Below are 18,239 nucleotides of genomic sequence, written 5' to 3' on the forward strand. Positions count from 1 at the left end.
TAAGGCTGACTATCAAGAACATAGGAGATCATCTTGATCTAGTTGTGCCTGGCTGCAAAGATGTAAATGGAAAGGCTGGAGAGACAAGAGGTTTGCCCAGGGATGTCTGCTATATGCTAGGATACCTGGAGTAAAAACCACTGGTCCTGCTCCCAGCCCAGAAGCACATGCCTGGTCAGCACAGACCTTCTCTCTGAATGATTCTTGGGAGAGCATGGCTCCTTGATGTTCCTTCTCCTTCCCTCACAGAGACTCCAAGTCAACCAAAATGGCCCCTTGTCTCTCATCCTCTGTGGGCGTGCATCCCTAGCAAACCTGCAGCAGGGAATGTGTTAACCAATACTGTTCATTCTCGTTATTTTTAAAATCACTTCTTTGAAATCCTTGGCTTTTATTAGTATATTTACTTTATGGCATACATAAAGATCTGTATTAAAAAATAAATTGTGTTGTAAAAGCATTGGGTAATGTTTATTAATATTGACTAGTCAGAGAGCCATGAACTATATTGCTAGAAGGATAATTTGTAGTAATACCAACTACTCATGTGAAGCTTGTCAAATGACTGTCTAATCTCCACATTTTTAAAAAGAAGCGGTTGAAAGGATAATTTCCCTTCTGTCTTGAGAAAATGAAAGGGACCCATGCCTAGCTGAGGCTGAAACTGTCCTTGACCTTCCCCTGGGGCTCAAGCACACTCTCCAGCCACCAGGCAGGTGTATGGGACAATGTGGCAGTGGCCAGGTGTGTCCCTCTGTCTTAGAGCAGCTGGAGACCACCTTGCTAGAAATTCCGTGTCTCCGTCTCTGCTTGAGTCTGCAGTTAAAGGCAGAGGTGGAACCATGATTCCTGTGCTTAAGCTTGGAGCCCTGAGGAACATAGAAACAGCTTAGTCTCGAGTGATGTATATAGCACAGTGACACTAGGAATGACTAATGACCCCGCCTGGAATATGACACTGCTGGTGACATTAAGAAACATTCTCTGGGAAGATCTAATGTCACCCTTAGAAGGTAGGGAACATTCATCAAGTGTCCTCGGGCCCTGTGAAGAGCTTGCTTTGGTTTAAGGTGGAGGTCTGTGGTAGCACTGAGTGAAGGTTTCCTTTCTCATGGAGATCCCTGCAGAAGGCTGAGCGTGTTGGTACATGCAGTAATCCCAGCATTTGAGAGCTTGAGGCAAGGGGATCATGAGCATGAAGCCAGCCTGGGCTACAGAGTGATTTCAGGGTGAATCAGAGTTACACAGGTAAACCCAAATGTTGTGTCAAAAACAAAAACAAGGAAGTAGACAGGCAACAAACCTGCAGAAAGTGCAGGAGACCAGGCTGGATAGTTTGAATGGCTTCCATTTCCCTGGAAGTTGGCTTTGGAGAGGAAATCTCCAATGGGCTCATCTTTGTGCCAGCACTTCCTCAGAATACCATTGACTGGTTGACCTTTGACCTGCTATGTGAAATAAGGGTCTGTGAGTCTCAGACTTAGGACTTAAAAAACAAAACAAAAACAAAAACAAAAACCTACAACAGTCTTGAGGAAGGTGAGAAAGGCCTAAGATTGAAGTCTCTTCTTTCTCTCAATTTAGCTGCTGTTTAGAAAGGTGAGTGAGCCCAGCCAGAAGGTTTTACAGCTGTGCTGGGAGTCTGTTTCTTTTGGTGCTGGAAGCTTTGGCCTAGTTCATGTTGTCCCCACAGGGAGAGATTGGCTAGGAGTCAGTGTTTGTTGACAGAGAGGCCCAGGAGCTTGCATGGGCCTAGCTTCCCCTGTAAGTAGAGGGCCTTTGAGAAGGTTTTGTTCACATCCGGCTTCAGGCTTTGGAGAATGCATTTAGACCTTGGTCTGGATATCATTCACATACACTTCTTGAGGCTGCCTTAGAAACACCAAATGGGTCAAATCCTGTCAACTTGACATAGCCCAGAATCTCCTAGGGGAGAAAAAGTCTCAATGAGGTAGCGTCTCCATTGGGCTTGCTGGTGTCTATGATTGACTGTCATCATAAGGATGCCCTTCTCAGTGGGCAGGGACCTGAGCTGTCTAAGAGTAGCGAAAGCTGAGCTGAGCACAGGCAGGCAGGTGAGCCTGCAGGGTTCATCTCTCCCTGCTCTCAACTGCAGATGTGCCCAGCTGCTTCCAGCTCCTCACACGTGTGACTTCTCTGCTGTGGTGTCTGTGATGGACTTTCACCTGGAATTGTAGGCAGAAATAAACTACGTTTTCCTCCTACTAGGCTAGCTTTTGCCAAAGCATTTTATCATAGTAACAAATATGAAACTAAAACCCATGGTTGTGAGATTAAAAGGCAGAAGCCCTGGCTGGAGTTAGGGTTGCAGACCTGTCACCACATCTGCTCTGTAGGCTGAGACCCTAGGAGGACAAGGCAGCCTGGTGACCTAGGGAGATCCTGCATCACAGTGGAAAAAAACTAAAGGGGGGGGATGCATGTTCAAGGTTTTTAGTTCCGAGTACCACCCAAACAAACAAACAATAGAACAAACAAACAAACAGAAGAAAATTGCCAGTGTCAGGGGGCTGCCATAGCCTCTGATCAGGCCCTGAGTGAATTGGAAGGGCCATCACGGCCTTACTGGTCTGAGCATTAGTTCTGAAGATACATCAGCTAACCAAGAATGGGTAAAGCAGTGTCCAGTGTCTGGCTATTCTCTTCCGGTGGCTGGTCCTAGTTCCCAGGTAATGAATGGCCTGATTCCCTGTTCTGATCTCCTCTCCCCACAAACTCACAGGTCACGCTATTTTAGCTTCCTCTTAGCTGAGTGAGGGTGTACAGCCCTTGGGCTAGTGGAACCAGAATTTTTCTCTTAACCTTTCTTGCTTGGGGGATAAGTCCCATCTTTGCCCTTTATCCCTAAACAAAACATGAGAAGAAATGAGGCGTGGCCAGTACTGGGCCTTGAGCTTCCTCATCCCCACCCCACCCCCCAATTCACAAGCTAGAGCCTCTGGTCTTTTTTCATTTGGTGATGCCCTGAAGCCCCTCCTCATCTGGCCTCCTTGGTCCTTCGCTGAGTAGATGGAAGTGGACAGCTTCTGTAGAGGGTGTACATGCAGGGCTCTCTTAAGGTTAGAGCCAGCTGTCTCTGGGGACTGAAGTAGAGAAGATAGGAAGGGTCGCTCCTTGATAATACGCATGTTCTTGTGCTGTCCCTTTTGAGCTGGGTTGATGGAGGCCTATTCTGGATACATAAGGTTGGTGTGAAGGTTAATATTTATCTTTCCAGAAAATTACCATAGGCCTTGCTTATGTGTCAGGAGACACAAGGTAAGGGCTGGTTCTGGAATGGAGGCTGCCTATGTAGCTCTTATATTCTGATTATTTCTAGGATAAAGAGAATATATCTCTGTTTTTTTGGAGGGGTTTCTTTGGCCTCAAACAGACCCTTTAAATTGGGTCTTAGGAAGCAAAGGCAAGATAGGCAAAGCATCTGCCATTGAACAGCTAGTGGTCCAAACCAGACAGAATCTCCATGAATTGCAAACACAATGAGCACAGACATGGTCCCATTAACAACCTGGCCGGAGTGGTTTTATTAGTGGGAGCTACATTGGAGAGAATGAGAGAAAATGAGTCCTTTTCTTATGTTGCTAAAAGGTTCAGATTTGTGTAGGTCTAATTTCTCATAGTGATTCTCTTTCTTGAGGGAATAGGTAGAGGTGTTCAGGAATTAACTTTTTTATCTTCTTGGGTATAAGTGAACCCCTGTTCCCTGCACAGTGAGTTACTTTAGGTCACATGCTGACTGAGATAGATGGAACCACTCTAGAATCAGGTGACTTTCAAAATGGCGGCCATCAGTCTGGCTTCCTCCTGGAGGTCCATCATCAAGGGAGGCAATGCAAAGTAAGAAATTAAGCCTTGTGAAAAGACAGGACAAGCCTGGGTGGATGTGTTGAACATGGCCAGGAGAAAGGTAAGATTGGCATTTTGGTCTAAATCTCTGCAGAATGTGGTGACAGTGGGTAAAGAGAGGTAGCCTAGTACAAAGGTGTTATTCCCGCTTTAGGTGGGATTCTGTCTCTGCAGGGGCTCCCCTGAAGACTTTGGCAGGGTCTACTAGTAGCTGCATCTGTAGAATGTGCTCATTTCTTCTCTGCCACTTAGGTTTTCTTGAAATTGAGAGAAGCCTCCTCTTTAGATCTTCTTCCTTGCTGGGTAAATGGTTTTTTTTTTTTTTTAATGAGCTAACTTGTATAGAGCGCCATTGATGTCCCAGGCTGGCCTGTGAGGTTGCCCATCTTTCTGTCTTGAACTTTGTGTGCTTTGTCTGGCTATCCCTGCCAGCGGAGCATGACCTTTGCCCTTGCTCCATGTGGACTCACTCGGATGCCATGCTGGGTCTCTGGGAACCTGTGTGGGGCACTGAGTTAGTAGGTCAGTTTCGGGACAGTGTGCTCCCCCTGAGATTTGGGTAAGACAGAACACAAGTGTTGCTGAAGAAACGGTGACTGAAACAGTTCAGAGGAAAGGCTCCTGATGAGTTCCAGAAGGTTCTTTTGCGGAGAGAAAGACAAAATAAAGGCCCTCTGGATTAAAAGGTTTTAAAGTGGACAAATTGCTGGGTTGGGTCTAGAGTTTTGTCTGCTGTATCATAGCCTATGACCAGGGAGTCACAGTACATTACAATAGGCAGTGGCAAGCAGCTCATGGCCCAGGAAAATATGTGTCCCTTTCAGGAACTGCTTGGAGGCAAAGTCAAATAGGGTATGGCTGAGACTTTTGAATAATTAAACTTATCTCCACCTACAATTTTAGTTACCAAGTTTTATTATTTTACAAGCGAGAAAGAATTTGATAACTGGGCATGGTAGCGCACACATCTGATCCCAGCACTCAAGAAACAGAGGCAGGCAGATCTTTTGAGAGCTCAAAGCCAGCCTGGTCTACAGATTAAGTTTCAGGCCCACCAGGCCTTCATAAAGACCCCCTGTCTCAAAAAAGTAAAATATAATTCAAGTGGGTATGACAACAAGGCTTGTTCAAGGACTTTAAACCAGCCAGGACTGAGTCAGGGTGAGAGTTGGTCTCACATCTGTGTGCTTGGCCTTCCTCCTTGTGCCCTGCAAAACGTTTACAAGGAAACAGGCTGGAATCCATCACCTTTCACACAGTGCCAGTCTGGTTGGCAACTGGAAGAAAAGCCACTTTCAGCAATTGCTGAGCAAATCTTCTCATATCCAGGGAAAAGGCAACGTTGTTACTTAAGAGTGTTTATCGGGCTGAGAGATTTGATCTGGAACTCTGGAGGAAGAATGGGGTGTAGGCTGTTGGTGGTGTTCCCCAGATCTGAAGACTGACCATCCACAATCCTTTGGAAAAACAAATGCATATGGGAGTCTGTCCTCCTATGCTTCCAGGCATGGACACCCCTGGAAGCTAACATAAATGATTGAAAGGTAAAAATCAGCTAGACCCCATTCCTAATCAACCTTCAGGAAAGCACCTGGGAAACCACCCTTGAAGAGTCTTGCGTTGTGTAGATATCTCTTAAAAAGGCAAATATTTATCATGCCCAGACAAGGGACAGGAGTGTCCTACTGTGCTCCACCCCCTGCCCGTGTGTGTGTGTGTGTGTGTGTGTGTGTGTGTGTGTGTGTGTGAGAGAGAGAGAGAGAGAGAGAGAGAGAGAGAGAGAGAGAGAGAGAAAGAAAGAAGAAGAAGAAGAAGAAGAAGAAGAAGAAGAAGAAGAAGAAGAAGAAGAAGAAGAAGAGGAGGAGGAGGAGAAAGCTATTTAAAAACACACTTTGCCCCAAACAGTATTCGGACATGCCCCAGTGCCCTGACATTGTGAAATATAATCAGAGTAAAGAATGTTCAGTTAAAATGTTCTGTACTCTTTCTCAATTTGGATAGATCAGCCACAGCCAAGAGTGAGATAACGCATGGGGGATGGGTGGGGCGCCCTAGAGTGTTGTGGGAGACCGTGTGTGTTTATGTGTTTGTGCTTGAGAAATCATTTGTCTTTGGCAAGGGGGAAGAGGAAGGCAGCAAACAGAACAATGTGATTGAGAAAGAGTTCTGCAAAGAACTGCCTGTGATCCCTATCGGGAAGACTGCACGCATGATGTCGGGTGCCGTCCTCATGCCATGGTGGCCCATTGCTTGGCATGATACCGAGGCTCCCCTGGGGGGATACTGAATGGTTTTGGCACAGTGCTGGGATCTGTAAGTTGGTAGCAGTGTGCGGCTGGGTGTCATTTGTGACTTGGCAATGCCAGTCCGAGTATGTACTATCACCCAGTTTCCCCTAGCATAGTACCAGCTTTACCGCCCACCATGGTTTTATAGCACACCATCATTCTGCCCAGCAGTACTGCAGACCCATGTCTCTCCCACCTGCCCTGCTGCTCCTCACATCCTGTCTCTGTCTGCCACTTTCTGCTTTGGTCCATCCTTAGTGACAAGAAAGAAACAGAGATTGGAGTAGGTGTTGTAGCTGGGTCCTGGATTGAGCAGTGACCCCTGAGACTTGAGGATGGGAGTGTGGTTGGAAGGAGAGCCAGCATTTGGGACCAGCTCGCATAAGTAGCTCAGAGCCCCTCCTGATGTTCAGCTCCCTACTTGCTGGTCCACTGGGTTCCTTGAAAATGACCAGCTCTGTGGCAAAGGGTCTGAGAGAAACAGCCCAGCAGAGACTTTAGGTGCTTTTGACCAGTTGTTGCCATGGTAATGACATGCCACTTCATAGAATCTTAACTCTGGTAACGAGATGACAGGTATGGAAGAACCCTGGCAGGATAAAGGACCTTGTTCTAGATTGAAGTTGTCTGGTGTTTGCGCAGTTCTTCTGTCTGTTGGGGGTTGGAGGTGGGTCATGGCTACTCTAAGAGCATCTAGCTATGGAGGGAGAGAAGAATACTTGTTCATAGAACCCGTTTCTTCTCAGGCTCATTTGGAAAGACCCAGCCCTGGGCCTTGGAGATGGGGGAAAAGACAAGACATGAATACACCCTTCTGAATGTAGCAGATGGCAGGATCTTGAGTCTGGCACAGCCCAGTGAGGGGTGGGAGAGGGCATGAGTTAGTGCTGCCTGGGGGTGAACAAAGGTCATAAGGGCTTCATCCATGATATGTACGAGTTTGGCCGTGAGCCCTCTGGCTGTTTGACTGCCCCAGATGCTGACACCTTTCTTCTTCTGAACTCAGATCTGATTTCCTGAGTCTGAGTCCCAGTGTTAAAGCAATGAGGAGTGTTCTAGGAAAAGATTAGGAATGGATCCAGCAATCCATGGGAACCGGATCTAGCAATCCACGGACACAGGGCACACAGGGACTGTCCCAGAATCAGGAATGGGATGAGACCCTTTCCAGGACCACCCCTCACCACCTCCTCCTGTTCCCCCTGGGGGTGGCTCTGAAAGCCTGTAGGTGTGTGTGTGTGTGTGGGGGGGGTGAACCTGCCTTCTTTCCAGTCAGAGCAGTGGCAACATGTCTTCTCCTTTTCCCTACAGGAAGCTGCACAGTGGGATGAAGACATACGGGTGTGAACTCTGCGGAAAACGGTTCCTGGACAGTTTGCGACTGAGAATGCATTTACTGGCTCATTCAGGTAGGCAGGGTCTCCTTCCATGGCCTCATGTTGGTACAGACAACCACCTCGTGCCATTTTCACCTTTAACTCAGAGCTGGCCCTGGTCTGGTTGCCTTCTCTGCCAACCAGGGATTTAGCCCACCGTGTCCCTTGGATCCTCCTTCTGGTTCCATGGAGCAGAAGACCCATCCTGAGAGTGTGCCCATCAGAGGAACCTAGCTGGATGCTCTCCCCTGGGGTTCCCAGGCCATCAGTGGGACCCATGCCCTGTGCGATCTACCTCCTAAAGTAGACTGCAGTTTCATTAGCAGAAACAGTTGTGGAATTAGGTTCTCGCTGTCTAATGAATCTGACTATTGGGTTCACATTATACAAGAGCCTTTAATTAAATAGATATAGAAAGGTTGGAACTCAAAGCTAGTTATAGCGTGCTGTCTTTTGCAAGTTAATTTTATCCAATTCTAGTGGGGTGGAGTATATGGCTGCCAGTAATTTTGCTCATGTTTGGGCAAAGCTATTCGGCCCCAGAGCTGTGTAAAGATGGGAGAAGCCCTTGACACCCTTTGTTCCTGGTGTTCTGGGTACAGGAAAGGATCCTGCAGACTTGACTCTGCAGGCTTTAAGGCCTGCCTTCTGTGGCACCAGTGACTTCCCTGTCAGGTCATAACCTTCTTCCTCCAGTAGCTTCGTCTTTAAACTTTGCACTTGTATTTTAGGGAAGAAGCAGTCTGTCTTCTTTGGTCTTGCTCTCTTTATGTAGGTGACTACCGATAACTGCCCCTGCTTTGGCCATATTGCTTCAAGCAAGATGCCCTCTGGGATTTTAACATGTGATTCAAATCCCCTCGAGGGACACTAATTTGTCAAGGACTGTATGACTATGGACACATTCAGCCTGTCTCTGATTGTCAGTGCAGGTGAGATGTTGCCCTCACATAGAGGTGATGTTTCTGCTTTGAGAATTAGGTGAATTAATACTACACATCTCCATAGAAAGTTCCCTGGCCTGCAGTTGGTGACTCACAGGTATCGGTAGGATGGCTTCTACCTAGACTTCCTTCCCTGTTCCCTACCCCTGAAGCTGTCCCCCTGGGGCATGCCTCATCTCATCCGGGATACTCCCAGCCTGGTGGGCTGTCTGTGCACTGTTCTCCAATTTGTTGTGTGGATGATGGTGTTAGTTGTCAGTAGCTTTGTGGCACCCCACTGAAACTTAGCTGCGTAGCTCAGGTGGCTTCATTCACACAGTGCTTGCCGCTGCTGAGTGCTTTCGTTCTCCTGCCTGCATGGCAGAACCCTCTCCCCACCTTTCCAGGCTTTTCTAGACCCTTTTCAAAAACACCACCACCTCAGCCACTCCCCACTTTCAGTCGGAGGTAACCATGCCCTCCTCTGACACCCATTTCTGTCACTGATACTCTGAGCACAATCCTTCCTCCGTTTTCCTGTTTGTTTGTTTGTCCCCCCCCCCCCACTTGCCTTGTTTCCTCCTTTGAGAGGCAGGACAATGCAGTGGAAGAAACTTGGGTACCTACTTCCTAATGAGGTGGTTTGGCCTTTCTGAGCCTCAGCATCTTTGTCTGTAAAGCAGGAACGTTTAACTCGAACCCCAAGAACTTGTAAGGCTCACACAACCTTTTTGCCCCTATTGCCCGTGAAATGGCGAGTGCTTGGTCCCTTCTTTCTCCTTAACACAGGAGCACAGGATCAGGCCGATGTTATGTCTAACGCATTGCCTGGCACCAGCAAATGCTTAAATGAGCTAATGAGTAGAGCCTGGGCATTGATGAGCGACTCGAGGCCTCACCTGCAGCAGACATCCTTTCATGGCTGAGGGGCTTGATGGAATGGGGCCACACTAGACCTCCTGGCCCTCTTCCAGGCAGTGGAAGCAGGCGTGACTTAGCTACCAGCTCTTCTGTGAACCCGTGTCTACATACAGTATTGGGGTGTATGGCTGAGACGGGCTGAGAGCTACTGAGCTCTTAACTTTTAGGTGGCTTTGGTGTCCCCAGTTCTGACAAGATAGTGACTTTGCTGCACTTTGCTGCAAGCTGGCAGGTCCCCGAGGGTTTGGGCTGTCCACTCTGGTCCCATCTAAGTCACCACTTGAAGGTCTCATGGCCTTTATGTTTCAGGACGTGGGCTGTGTTTTCTTAGTTTTCCATTATATGGATGGTCCCTCTTAAACCCATCTGCCAGTGCCCTTGTGAAGGAGGGTTTGGTGATGCATTACCATTTTGTTTTAATTCACCCTGGCACACGGCTACATAGCTCCTAGCCTACAGAGCCTGAGACCTTCCAGACTGCTTTTTTGTCCCACTGCCTTCAGACCCCTCACTCCTGCACAGGTGTGTCTTGATGTCCAGGTTGCACCAAAGGCCAGCGAGGCTGACCTTTGCCCCCTGCAGAGACCTGAACCTGCTGCAGGTTAGGGTCTGGGTCTGAGGGGTTCCCAGTCTTCTAGCAACCACTAACAACCACGACCCCCATAGCAGATAAGAGACTTCTGTTGCATTCGAGGATATAATCCCAACACTTGGGAAGTAGAAGCAAAGGACTCAGGAATTCTTTTCTTTCTTTTCTTTTCTTTTCTTTTCTTTTCTTTTTTCTTTTCTTTTTTCTTTCTTTTTGGTTTTAGTTTTGTTTTTTCCAGACAGGTTTTCTCTGTGTAGCCCTGGCTGTCCTGGAACTCACTCTGTAGACCAGTCTGGCCTCAAACTCAGAAATCCACCTGCCTCTGCCTCCCAAGTACTGGGATTTAAAGGCATGCACCACCACTGCTCAGGGCTCAGGAATTCAAGGCCAGCCTGGTTACATGACACCCTGTCTTAAAAAAATAAAAGGCAATTTCTATCTATCTATCTATCTATCTATCCATCCATCCATCCATCCAGACACCCCAGCTGGTCTGGAACATACCATAGACAGCATAGTTGTTTTTTGCTTCTCTGGTTTGAAGGCTTTGTGTTAGGAGCTGACAGCCAGGCCCTCCTCAGGATCTATAGTGCAGACCCATTTTATAGAGGGTAAAGGGTTGGAGCTGGGAAGATGAATAGCTGCCCAGGGCCTGGGGAGCCTGTGTTTTGTCCTTCTCCTTTGTTTTTAAGGACAGGCTGTGGCGATGTGAACTCCATCCTGAGCGGGGGTCCTGGTTGCTCCCTCTGTGTTTTGGCAGCTGTCCTTGCCAGGCTCATCCTGGTTGTTCCTTCTGCTCCACCAGGCCGCATGCCGCCTCTCCCTTCCTTCCTTGCTAGCTGGTGCTGGCCGCCCCACCCCCTCTTGGCGAGCACAGCCTGTGTTTGTTATTGTAGACCTGGCACTGAGCCAGGGCTGGCTGCGAGCCAGACTTGTGGGTACAGTATGTACAGTGAGTGCTCAGCCAAGTTTGTCATCGTACACGATTATTTTTTTTTTAATTTTTTTATTTTTTCTGATCTGGAAGGGGTGGGGTGAAAACAGGAGTTTCTGCGATGCTGGAGGAAGAATGCACTGAATTCCGTGATGTTATTTCTGTAAGGAAAGACTCTGGGCTGGCTTGCCTTACCTCTTCTGCATCTTTCCTTTCCCTCCTGCCTTCTTCCTCTCCTCCTCACTTCCCTATCAGATGAAATCAGCCTGTAGGAGATCAACAAGGCAAGCTCTTATTTGCAGTGACTAGAATACTAAATTTACTCTCCTAAATCAGTTTTCATTGTGTTGAAATTGACAATTTGTTTAATTAGAAGTTTGCCCTGTAGGAGGCCCTTGTGAGAGGCTGCGGTCTCCCCCCTCCCCTCCCTCTTACTTTCTCCCTTTCAGTGATACTGGTTTTTAAGACCCTCAATGGTGGTAGTGAACACGCAGCTTACTTGAGGTTTTTATCCTGATTTGAAAGCTTTAACTTTTACCCAAGTGTTTATGAGATAGACCTGATGCTAACAGTGAGTTTGAATTGACCATCACCAACATAACTCATTAACTAATGATTGATCTGGTCCAGCTCTGCCTTTTAGAGATGGTTTTGGGGATCAGAAGAGCTTGAGGATTTGGGGTGTGGCTCATAGAAGGAAGAGCAACAACTTCCATTATACCGGATTTTTTTTGTTTTGTTTTGTTTTTTGTTTTGTTTTTTGGTTTTTGGTTTTTTTGTTTGGTTGTTTGGTTGTTTGTTTGGGTTTTTGTTGTTGTTGTTGTTGTTGTTGTTGTTTTGCCAAATGGTAGTAGGTACTGGGCTGTGGCAAGCAGCAGAAGAGGCTCCCCCAGACCGCCACCATCCTTGTCCAGAGGTGACTCTAAAACTTCAAGCACTGCCCTGTCCCCATGGGAATCATCCAGGAAGCATTTACAGGTCCCCAGCTCTTTGCATTTGCGTTTTTTAAAAGAGGTGATTTCCAGCTGGGATGCAGAGCTAGACAGACCACAGACCACAAGCCGTGACTCAGTGGGTTCTGAACTTGCCCAGTATAAAACCTTCCCTAAGGCACATACGAACTTGCCACACCTTGGCTTGATACACTGCTGGCGGCTTACAAACACACTACAACTGCTTGCTCTGTTTTGGATGCAGCCATTTGGTTGGAGGGGTCTGGGTGTCTAGGTGGTCAGGCCCGTCCTGGAGGTATTGGTCACTTTTGGACTGACTGAGTGCATGCTTAATACGCACCGATGGGTGAGGCTGTGTGCATTGAGCAGTGATGGATGCCACCGCATCCATCCCCTCGAGGAACTCGGTCCAGTGGGAGGTATCAGGTTAATTATAAAACAGTGTTGAAAGAGTAGTACCAGGTGTCAGGAAGGAAGGGTCTGAAAGCTTCAAATGATGTGGACCCTGCTCAGACGGTGTGGGCAGCGCTCAGGTTGGGTCACAGAAAACTGGACTGTAAGGATGAACTGCACCGTTCACGGGGAGTGGGGTCTGTGGGCAGGGTGTGTGGAGGACCGAGGAAGGTGTGCAGGACCCAGGAGGGAGGCAGGAGACAAGGAGAAGCATAAAGTGATTTCTGATTCCCCAGCGCTGGAAAGCTGCATATTGAGGCAGGAATGACTGATGGTGTTATTCCTTCAGAAGGGCTGCCAGGCTTTGGCTGTCAATTGGTCTGGACTGTAGGATATGGGAGACCCTTCCATAGTCACGATAGGTAGTTCACGTTGGACATGGCCGCAGTGTGGCATATCCTAAGCTTCCCACACTCTTTCCCTTTGGCCTGGTGCTGTCAGCCGTGCTGGTTGAGAGCCCACCCCTGTGGCCAGCTTGTCTCCATACTCAGAGCGTGGTAGAGCAGTGAAGGCTTGGGCTGATGGCTTCTACAGTTTCATCAGGAGCTTGGGGATAGCCTGAGCTTATTGTCTGAGGCCTGAGTCTTCCAGGGAGCAGGCGAAAGTGCTAGAGAAGTTGGGGACAGGAGCAAGATTGGTTTACTTAGGCTGCTGTGGTGGAGTGGGGTGGGGGAGGCAAGTTGGCAAAGATAAGTGAGTTGACCTAGCTCCCTCCCTCCCTCCCTCCCTCCCTCCCTCCCTCCCTTCATCCCTCCCAGCACTTAGCTTTTGGCTTCAGGGTTCTTACAGACAGAGGAAGAAGGAAAGGCAGCTGGCAAGTCCCTGTGACTGCTAAATGAGGGGTCCCCACAGTGATCATCAGACAGGCTGCCTTAAGAATTCAAAGATGGCTTCTCAGGACCTGCAGCTCTGAGGAGTTGGCCAGGCACACCAGAGTCCCTAGGAGCTCCATTTACCTACCCTGCCTCCTCTCTGGAGCATACTAACTTTTTCTTTCTTTCTTTCTTTCTTTCTTTCTTTCTTTCTTTCTTTCTTTCTTTCTTTCTTTCTTTCTTTCTTTCTTCTCTCTCTCTCTCTCTCTCTCTCTCTCTCTCTCTCTCTCTCTCTCTCTCTCTTTCTTTCTTTCTTTCTTTCTGCTATCAGGGTACCCTCCCTCCTGGGGGAGCTCTTTAACTCCCTCCTGGGTCTTGAGAGGTGCCCACCCACTGAGCATTCTGCTGACAGTGGGGTGCCTCAGAGGTCCACACACTGGGGTGGCAGAGAGGAACAAGCTGGGAAAGTGCCCCCCCTTCCCCAAGCTCTTCACACTTCCTCTCCCTCCTCTGAATTTGGCCAGCTTCCTGAACTTTTTCCCAGAGCGGTGTCGTCACTGGCCTGCCGGCAGGTCTGGATGTTCTGCCAGCATTCCAGAGAGTTTATGATCGCTTGCAGATGCGTCTCCAAGAACACACTGTACCCAAAGCAGAAATTAATGCAGGCTTGACTGCGATCCAAGCCCCTACACGGGAGAGAGGAGAAAGAAAACAAAAACTGTTTAATGCTGTTTATAAATTATACACTGGCTGATGAAAAATACATTTCTTTCCTGCTCCCTTCCCCACTGGCCCCTTCCCTCTAGCCCCCTCCTCATCCCCCCAAACCCCACCCCTTCTCCATTTCTGCCTCAAGAGCCTCAGCTGAGCACAGGCGAATATGGTTTTGCTTTTTAGCTCCTGTTTTGGCTGGGATCTGAAACCCTGCCGCTGATTGCTAGCCAGAGTATTTTTCCCCTTTACCTGACGAAATACACTGATTTTTTTTTTCCAGCCCACTTGGGCTGTTTTGGGTTTTGTTGTTTGGGTGGGTAGGTTTTTGTTTTTGTTTTTTGTTTGTTTGTTTGTTTGTTTGTTTGTTTGTTTGTTTTGGCCTGGGGTTTTGTTTACAGCAAGTGTCATATGTGAAGGTGCAGGGTGTCACGCTCGTCCCTGGAGGATAAGTGCCCCTTTCCCACATCTTCCCACCTTAGAGTCACTAAGTATATCCTCAGAGGTCCCAGCGTCTTCAAAGCTTCACCTCAGGCGAGCTGAACTGAGAAAGTTGGGGACATTCTTTGCAGGTCATTGTATTAAACAGTATTTTTCCACCAGTTCTCTTCCATCCCTTCACCTCTAACCTGTGTGAAGAAGGGGTTCACATATACACCGGCTACACACATCTCTACGTGTGTCAGTGTAGCAGGACTGGAGAACTCATTCCGTCGACTCTTCTGGGTCCCACCCAGGCTCATCCCACACCCTTCAACCCCCGCCCCATCCCAATCTATTCTATAAATTCGTTTCTACATCATGTCTATCCACTTACATGGCTTTTGTGTTTTTTAATACTGCTAATGTTTATCATTTGCCCAACAGGCTCGACAGATTTTGCTTCCTGTAGAGCATTGAGGCTTTAGAGCCCCCTCGTTGCTAAGTAGCAGTCTCTCTGTACTGTAATGGGCTGATTTTGTATTCTGTTCAGCGCTGTATCTTATTTTTGTATGCAAGACAAAGTGTTTTGATGGAGGACGATTGCAGCAGTGTCTGGAGGCTGTTTGGAGTTTTATGGGCTGTACAGTACACTGTGTGCTCTCTGAACAGAACACAGGCTGTTGAATTTTGGATTGGATTTGTCATTCCCCCCTCCCCCCTCAGAGAGGAGCCTGTCAGATAGAACATGACTTCAAGGGTGGAAGAAAGAAAGTGGGAATTATGTAATACCTCCGTCTTCTCTCTCTCTCTCTCTCTCTCTCTCTCTCTCTCTCTCTCACTCTCGCTTGCTCTCTCCGTGATCTCTCTGTCCCCAAAGAAGGTGGCACACCCCTTTCCCATTGCAGCATGATTTTACACAGCTAGGTGGTGACGTTCCTATTAGAAATGAATAGTGCCCTAGAGGAGAGGATGGGACATCTGTCCATCTACTCTTCATTCGGAGTCTTTCTTTGCTTCTTCCATCCTGCCTAGGTTCCGGGTGCCTTTACTAGTCCTTGATTTTTGTCTGAGGATGAGTAGAGTATCATGACGATCTGCAGAACAGGGCTGTTTTCCTGGGATAGACCTGAAAGCAATGAGGTTTACATATTCTCAGAGTCCTCATACCTTTGTTGGGCTTCCTGCGTTACGCCGCCCCTCCCCCCCCCCCCCCCCGACAGAAGTGTGTTTCTGGTTGGACTCCCATGGCTGTCTTTTTCTCTAGGCCCCCTAGTCCTTGAGCCAGACAGGGCCAGTGTTGTTTGGAGTCCAGGTCTGTGCCTGCCCTGCCACCACACTGCTCCTTCCCGTGCTCCCTGCAGAGGTCGGGTCTTGCCTCCCTCCCTCCCTTCCTCCCTCCCTCCTCAGGTGTTTATTTTGTGTCTCTCAGCTTCCGCTTCCCCCCCCCCCCAATCTCCTTCCATCTCACTTCATCTCTTTGGCACCGTCCTGTGTCTGTGTCAGCCGCAGCCTCTGCTTGACACTGCTGCGTGTTTTCTGTCTCCTTTCCTGTGTCTTCATCTGTCTCTGTCACCGTCTGCCTCAGCCTGCCTTCTCTCATCTGTCTGTTGGTCTGTCTGTCTTTTTTTTTACTACCCTCAGTGTTCCTGAGCTTGGAAGTTGGACACCAGTCAGAGTGGGGAACTTAGGTCATTCTGGCCCAGAGGTCTGGTGAGGACTCTTATGCACGTGACTGAAGCTTGTCCCTCTCCCTGAAACAACAGGAGTGGGTTTGCTCAGCCGTGACTTCGGTTCTGCCGAAGTCCTCTTATACACTATTTTTAAGTGGAGTTGGTAGAAGAACAGGCTTAGGTTTACAAGGTCCTTATTGGACAAGGCTTCTCAGAATCCCATTGCCAGACCCCATGCTGACACAGGTGTGCACTGTGTACCTACCAGAGCATGGAAGCCTCCAGCCAACCCTTGCTAATTCTCCTATACTTGTGAACTGGGAAAGGGCTTGGCACACAGAAGGCTTGGATTGGTATTTTTGAATCAGTGACTATCCTGTAACTAAAGTAAGGTGTCTCAGTGGGTAAAGGTGCCTGCTCAAGCCTGGTGGCCTGAGATCAATCCCTGGATCCTTGTGAAGGAGGAAGGAGATCAGACCTTTTGCAGAGTATGTGTTGAATGTCTCTGTGCCTGAGAGAGGGAACCTGGAAGTGGTGGAGATGCCTCTAGAGGTCTAAGGTTTGCTCCTTGGAACTCACAGATTCATCCCAGGCTAGCGGGGTAACCTTGGACAGGTGTTTAGTTAAGAAGGCAGTTCCTTGTTGGGAAGTCTGGAGAAACAGCCAAAAATGAGGGGCAGAATTTTCACCAGACACCGAGCACACGTGTTTGGGTGCACACAAGTAGGAGGGAGAAGAGAGACTGAGACGAAGCATTTACATGAAATACTGAAAATTGTTCCTTTGCTGTAATGGGCCCACACAGGCCATTACCTTGAAGATTTAAAGACAAAATGAGCTCATGATATCTAGTGACTGCCACCGACATTCATGCTGGATTGCAAAGCCGCTTTACCCTTGAATTTCAGCTTCGTTGTTGGTTGTTAATTTTTGGATGTTGGTGGCAACACACACACACACACACACACACACACACACACACTCCTTTCCTTGGGTTCTCACAGGACCATGTGGATGGATGGATGGTGCATGGGAGTGTTTCTCAACAAGACCCCAGTGAAGAACCCTTTCATTTTGAAAATATCCTCTGACCTCTCAGGCCAACCGAGCGGAGTTTCTCTTGAGACTCTGTATTGACTTTGGTGGGGAAGTGGGGGGGGGAGCTGAAATTTTTTAATTTAATAATTTGTATTTCCTATGAATGGTTGTGTGCGGTGCGCAGTAGTATGCATTTTCATAACTGTCTCTTCCACTTTGGATAAAGGAAGGGAGGGAAAACTAACAGCAGCAGCAGCAGCGTTCTGTGGGCAAAGGAAGAAAACAAGAGAATGGGGCAGAGAACAGGCTAAATTTAAAATTGTAATTGGCTGACTTCCACTGGCTTGCGGGTGTTTTAATGACTCATAATAACTTCATTTAAAACCAGCTGAGCAGAAAATAGATTGGAGAGGAGCCTCGGGCCATTATGGATTTGTTTTTTTTTGACAAGCTCGGTTTTCAGCAGCCAGGAAGGATCTCAGAAAGCGCCGAGCTCTCTCTCTCTCTCTCTCTCTCTCTCTCTCTCTCTCTCTCTCTCTCCTTTCTCTGTCTGTCTGTCTCTGTCTCATGACTGAGAGAGATCGTATATAAAAAAACCCTCAGATACAGCTTCTTTTTCTTTTTAATTCTTCCCACTTCCCCCTTTTAATATTTTTAACTGATTAAAATAGATGCCTTGGGGTATTATTTTAGCATTTTAGAACCCCAGCTCCCACACTCACTTTTGATGTGGTAAACAGAACATAAATAAAATTGTTTTGGAGATGATTGAATTAATTAGATAGTAAACAACTCCAAAGCATAAATTCCCTGGGCCGGTTTGGTCCCACCCTCATCCATATTTCCCCCCCCCCCATCCCCTCCTCTCACTCAGCCCCTCCCTCCACAGGGTGAGACTCTCCCTTTTACTGGGCAAGTCTCTTCTATCACAGGGGTAGTGGTGATTCACCTGCCCCACACAGATCACTGAGATTATGATGGGATTGGCTCTGTCCAGGAAGTTTTAGGAATTGCCAGTAGAGGCTGTGACCCGCCTGTAGTTGTTTCTAAATAAAATCCTGCCTGTTTCCCATACTAGGAGCAGAGCCAGGACCAGAGACCTGCTCCCTTCTTTCCTGTCTTTTGAAAGCCAGCCTGCTCAGCCCCAGGGTGCGCCTGGCTGGGCAGCACAGGAGGCCTCTTCCATCTGATTGGTCTCAATCCTCCCCCATCTGATTGCCCTCAGCCATCTGCTTTCCGCTCCTGTAACCTGTCACCTTCTTGGTTTAAGAGTTTTTTATT

The 18,239-nt window shown here is 48.0% G+C and overlaps 1 protein-coding gene across 3 annotated transcripts in view; it reads left to right on the forward strand.

Moving 5' to 3' along the window:
* Zbtb16 (zinc finger and BTB domain containing 16) overlaps positions 1 to 18,239 on the forward strand; it is a 181,751-nt gene that overhangs the window by 85,881 nt on the left and 77,631 nt on the right. For all 3 annotated transcript variants that reach the window (XM_052188406.1, XM_052188407.1, XM_052188408.1), the window contains exon 3: positions 7,467 to 7,564. In XM_052188406.1, the coding sequence (XP_052044366.1) occupies positions 7,467 to 7,564 (98 nt within the window). The remainder of the gene's footprint in view (positions 1 to 7,466; positions 7,565 to 18,239) is intronic.

This window comes from Apodemus sylvaticus, chromosome 7 (assembly GCF_947179515.1).
Source record: "Apodemus sylvaticus chromosome 7, mApoSyl1.1, whole genome shotgun sequence".
Taxonomy (NCBI): Eukaryota; Metazoa; Chordata; class Mammalia; order Rodentia; family Muridae; genus Apodemus; species Apodemus sylvaticus.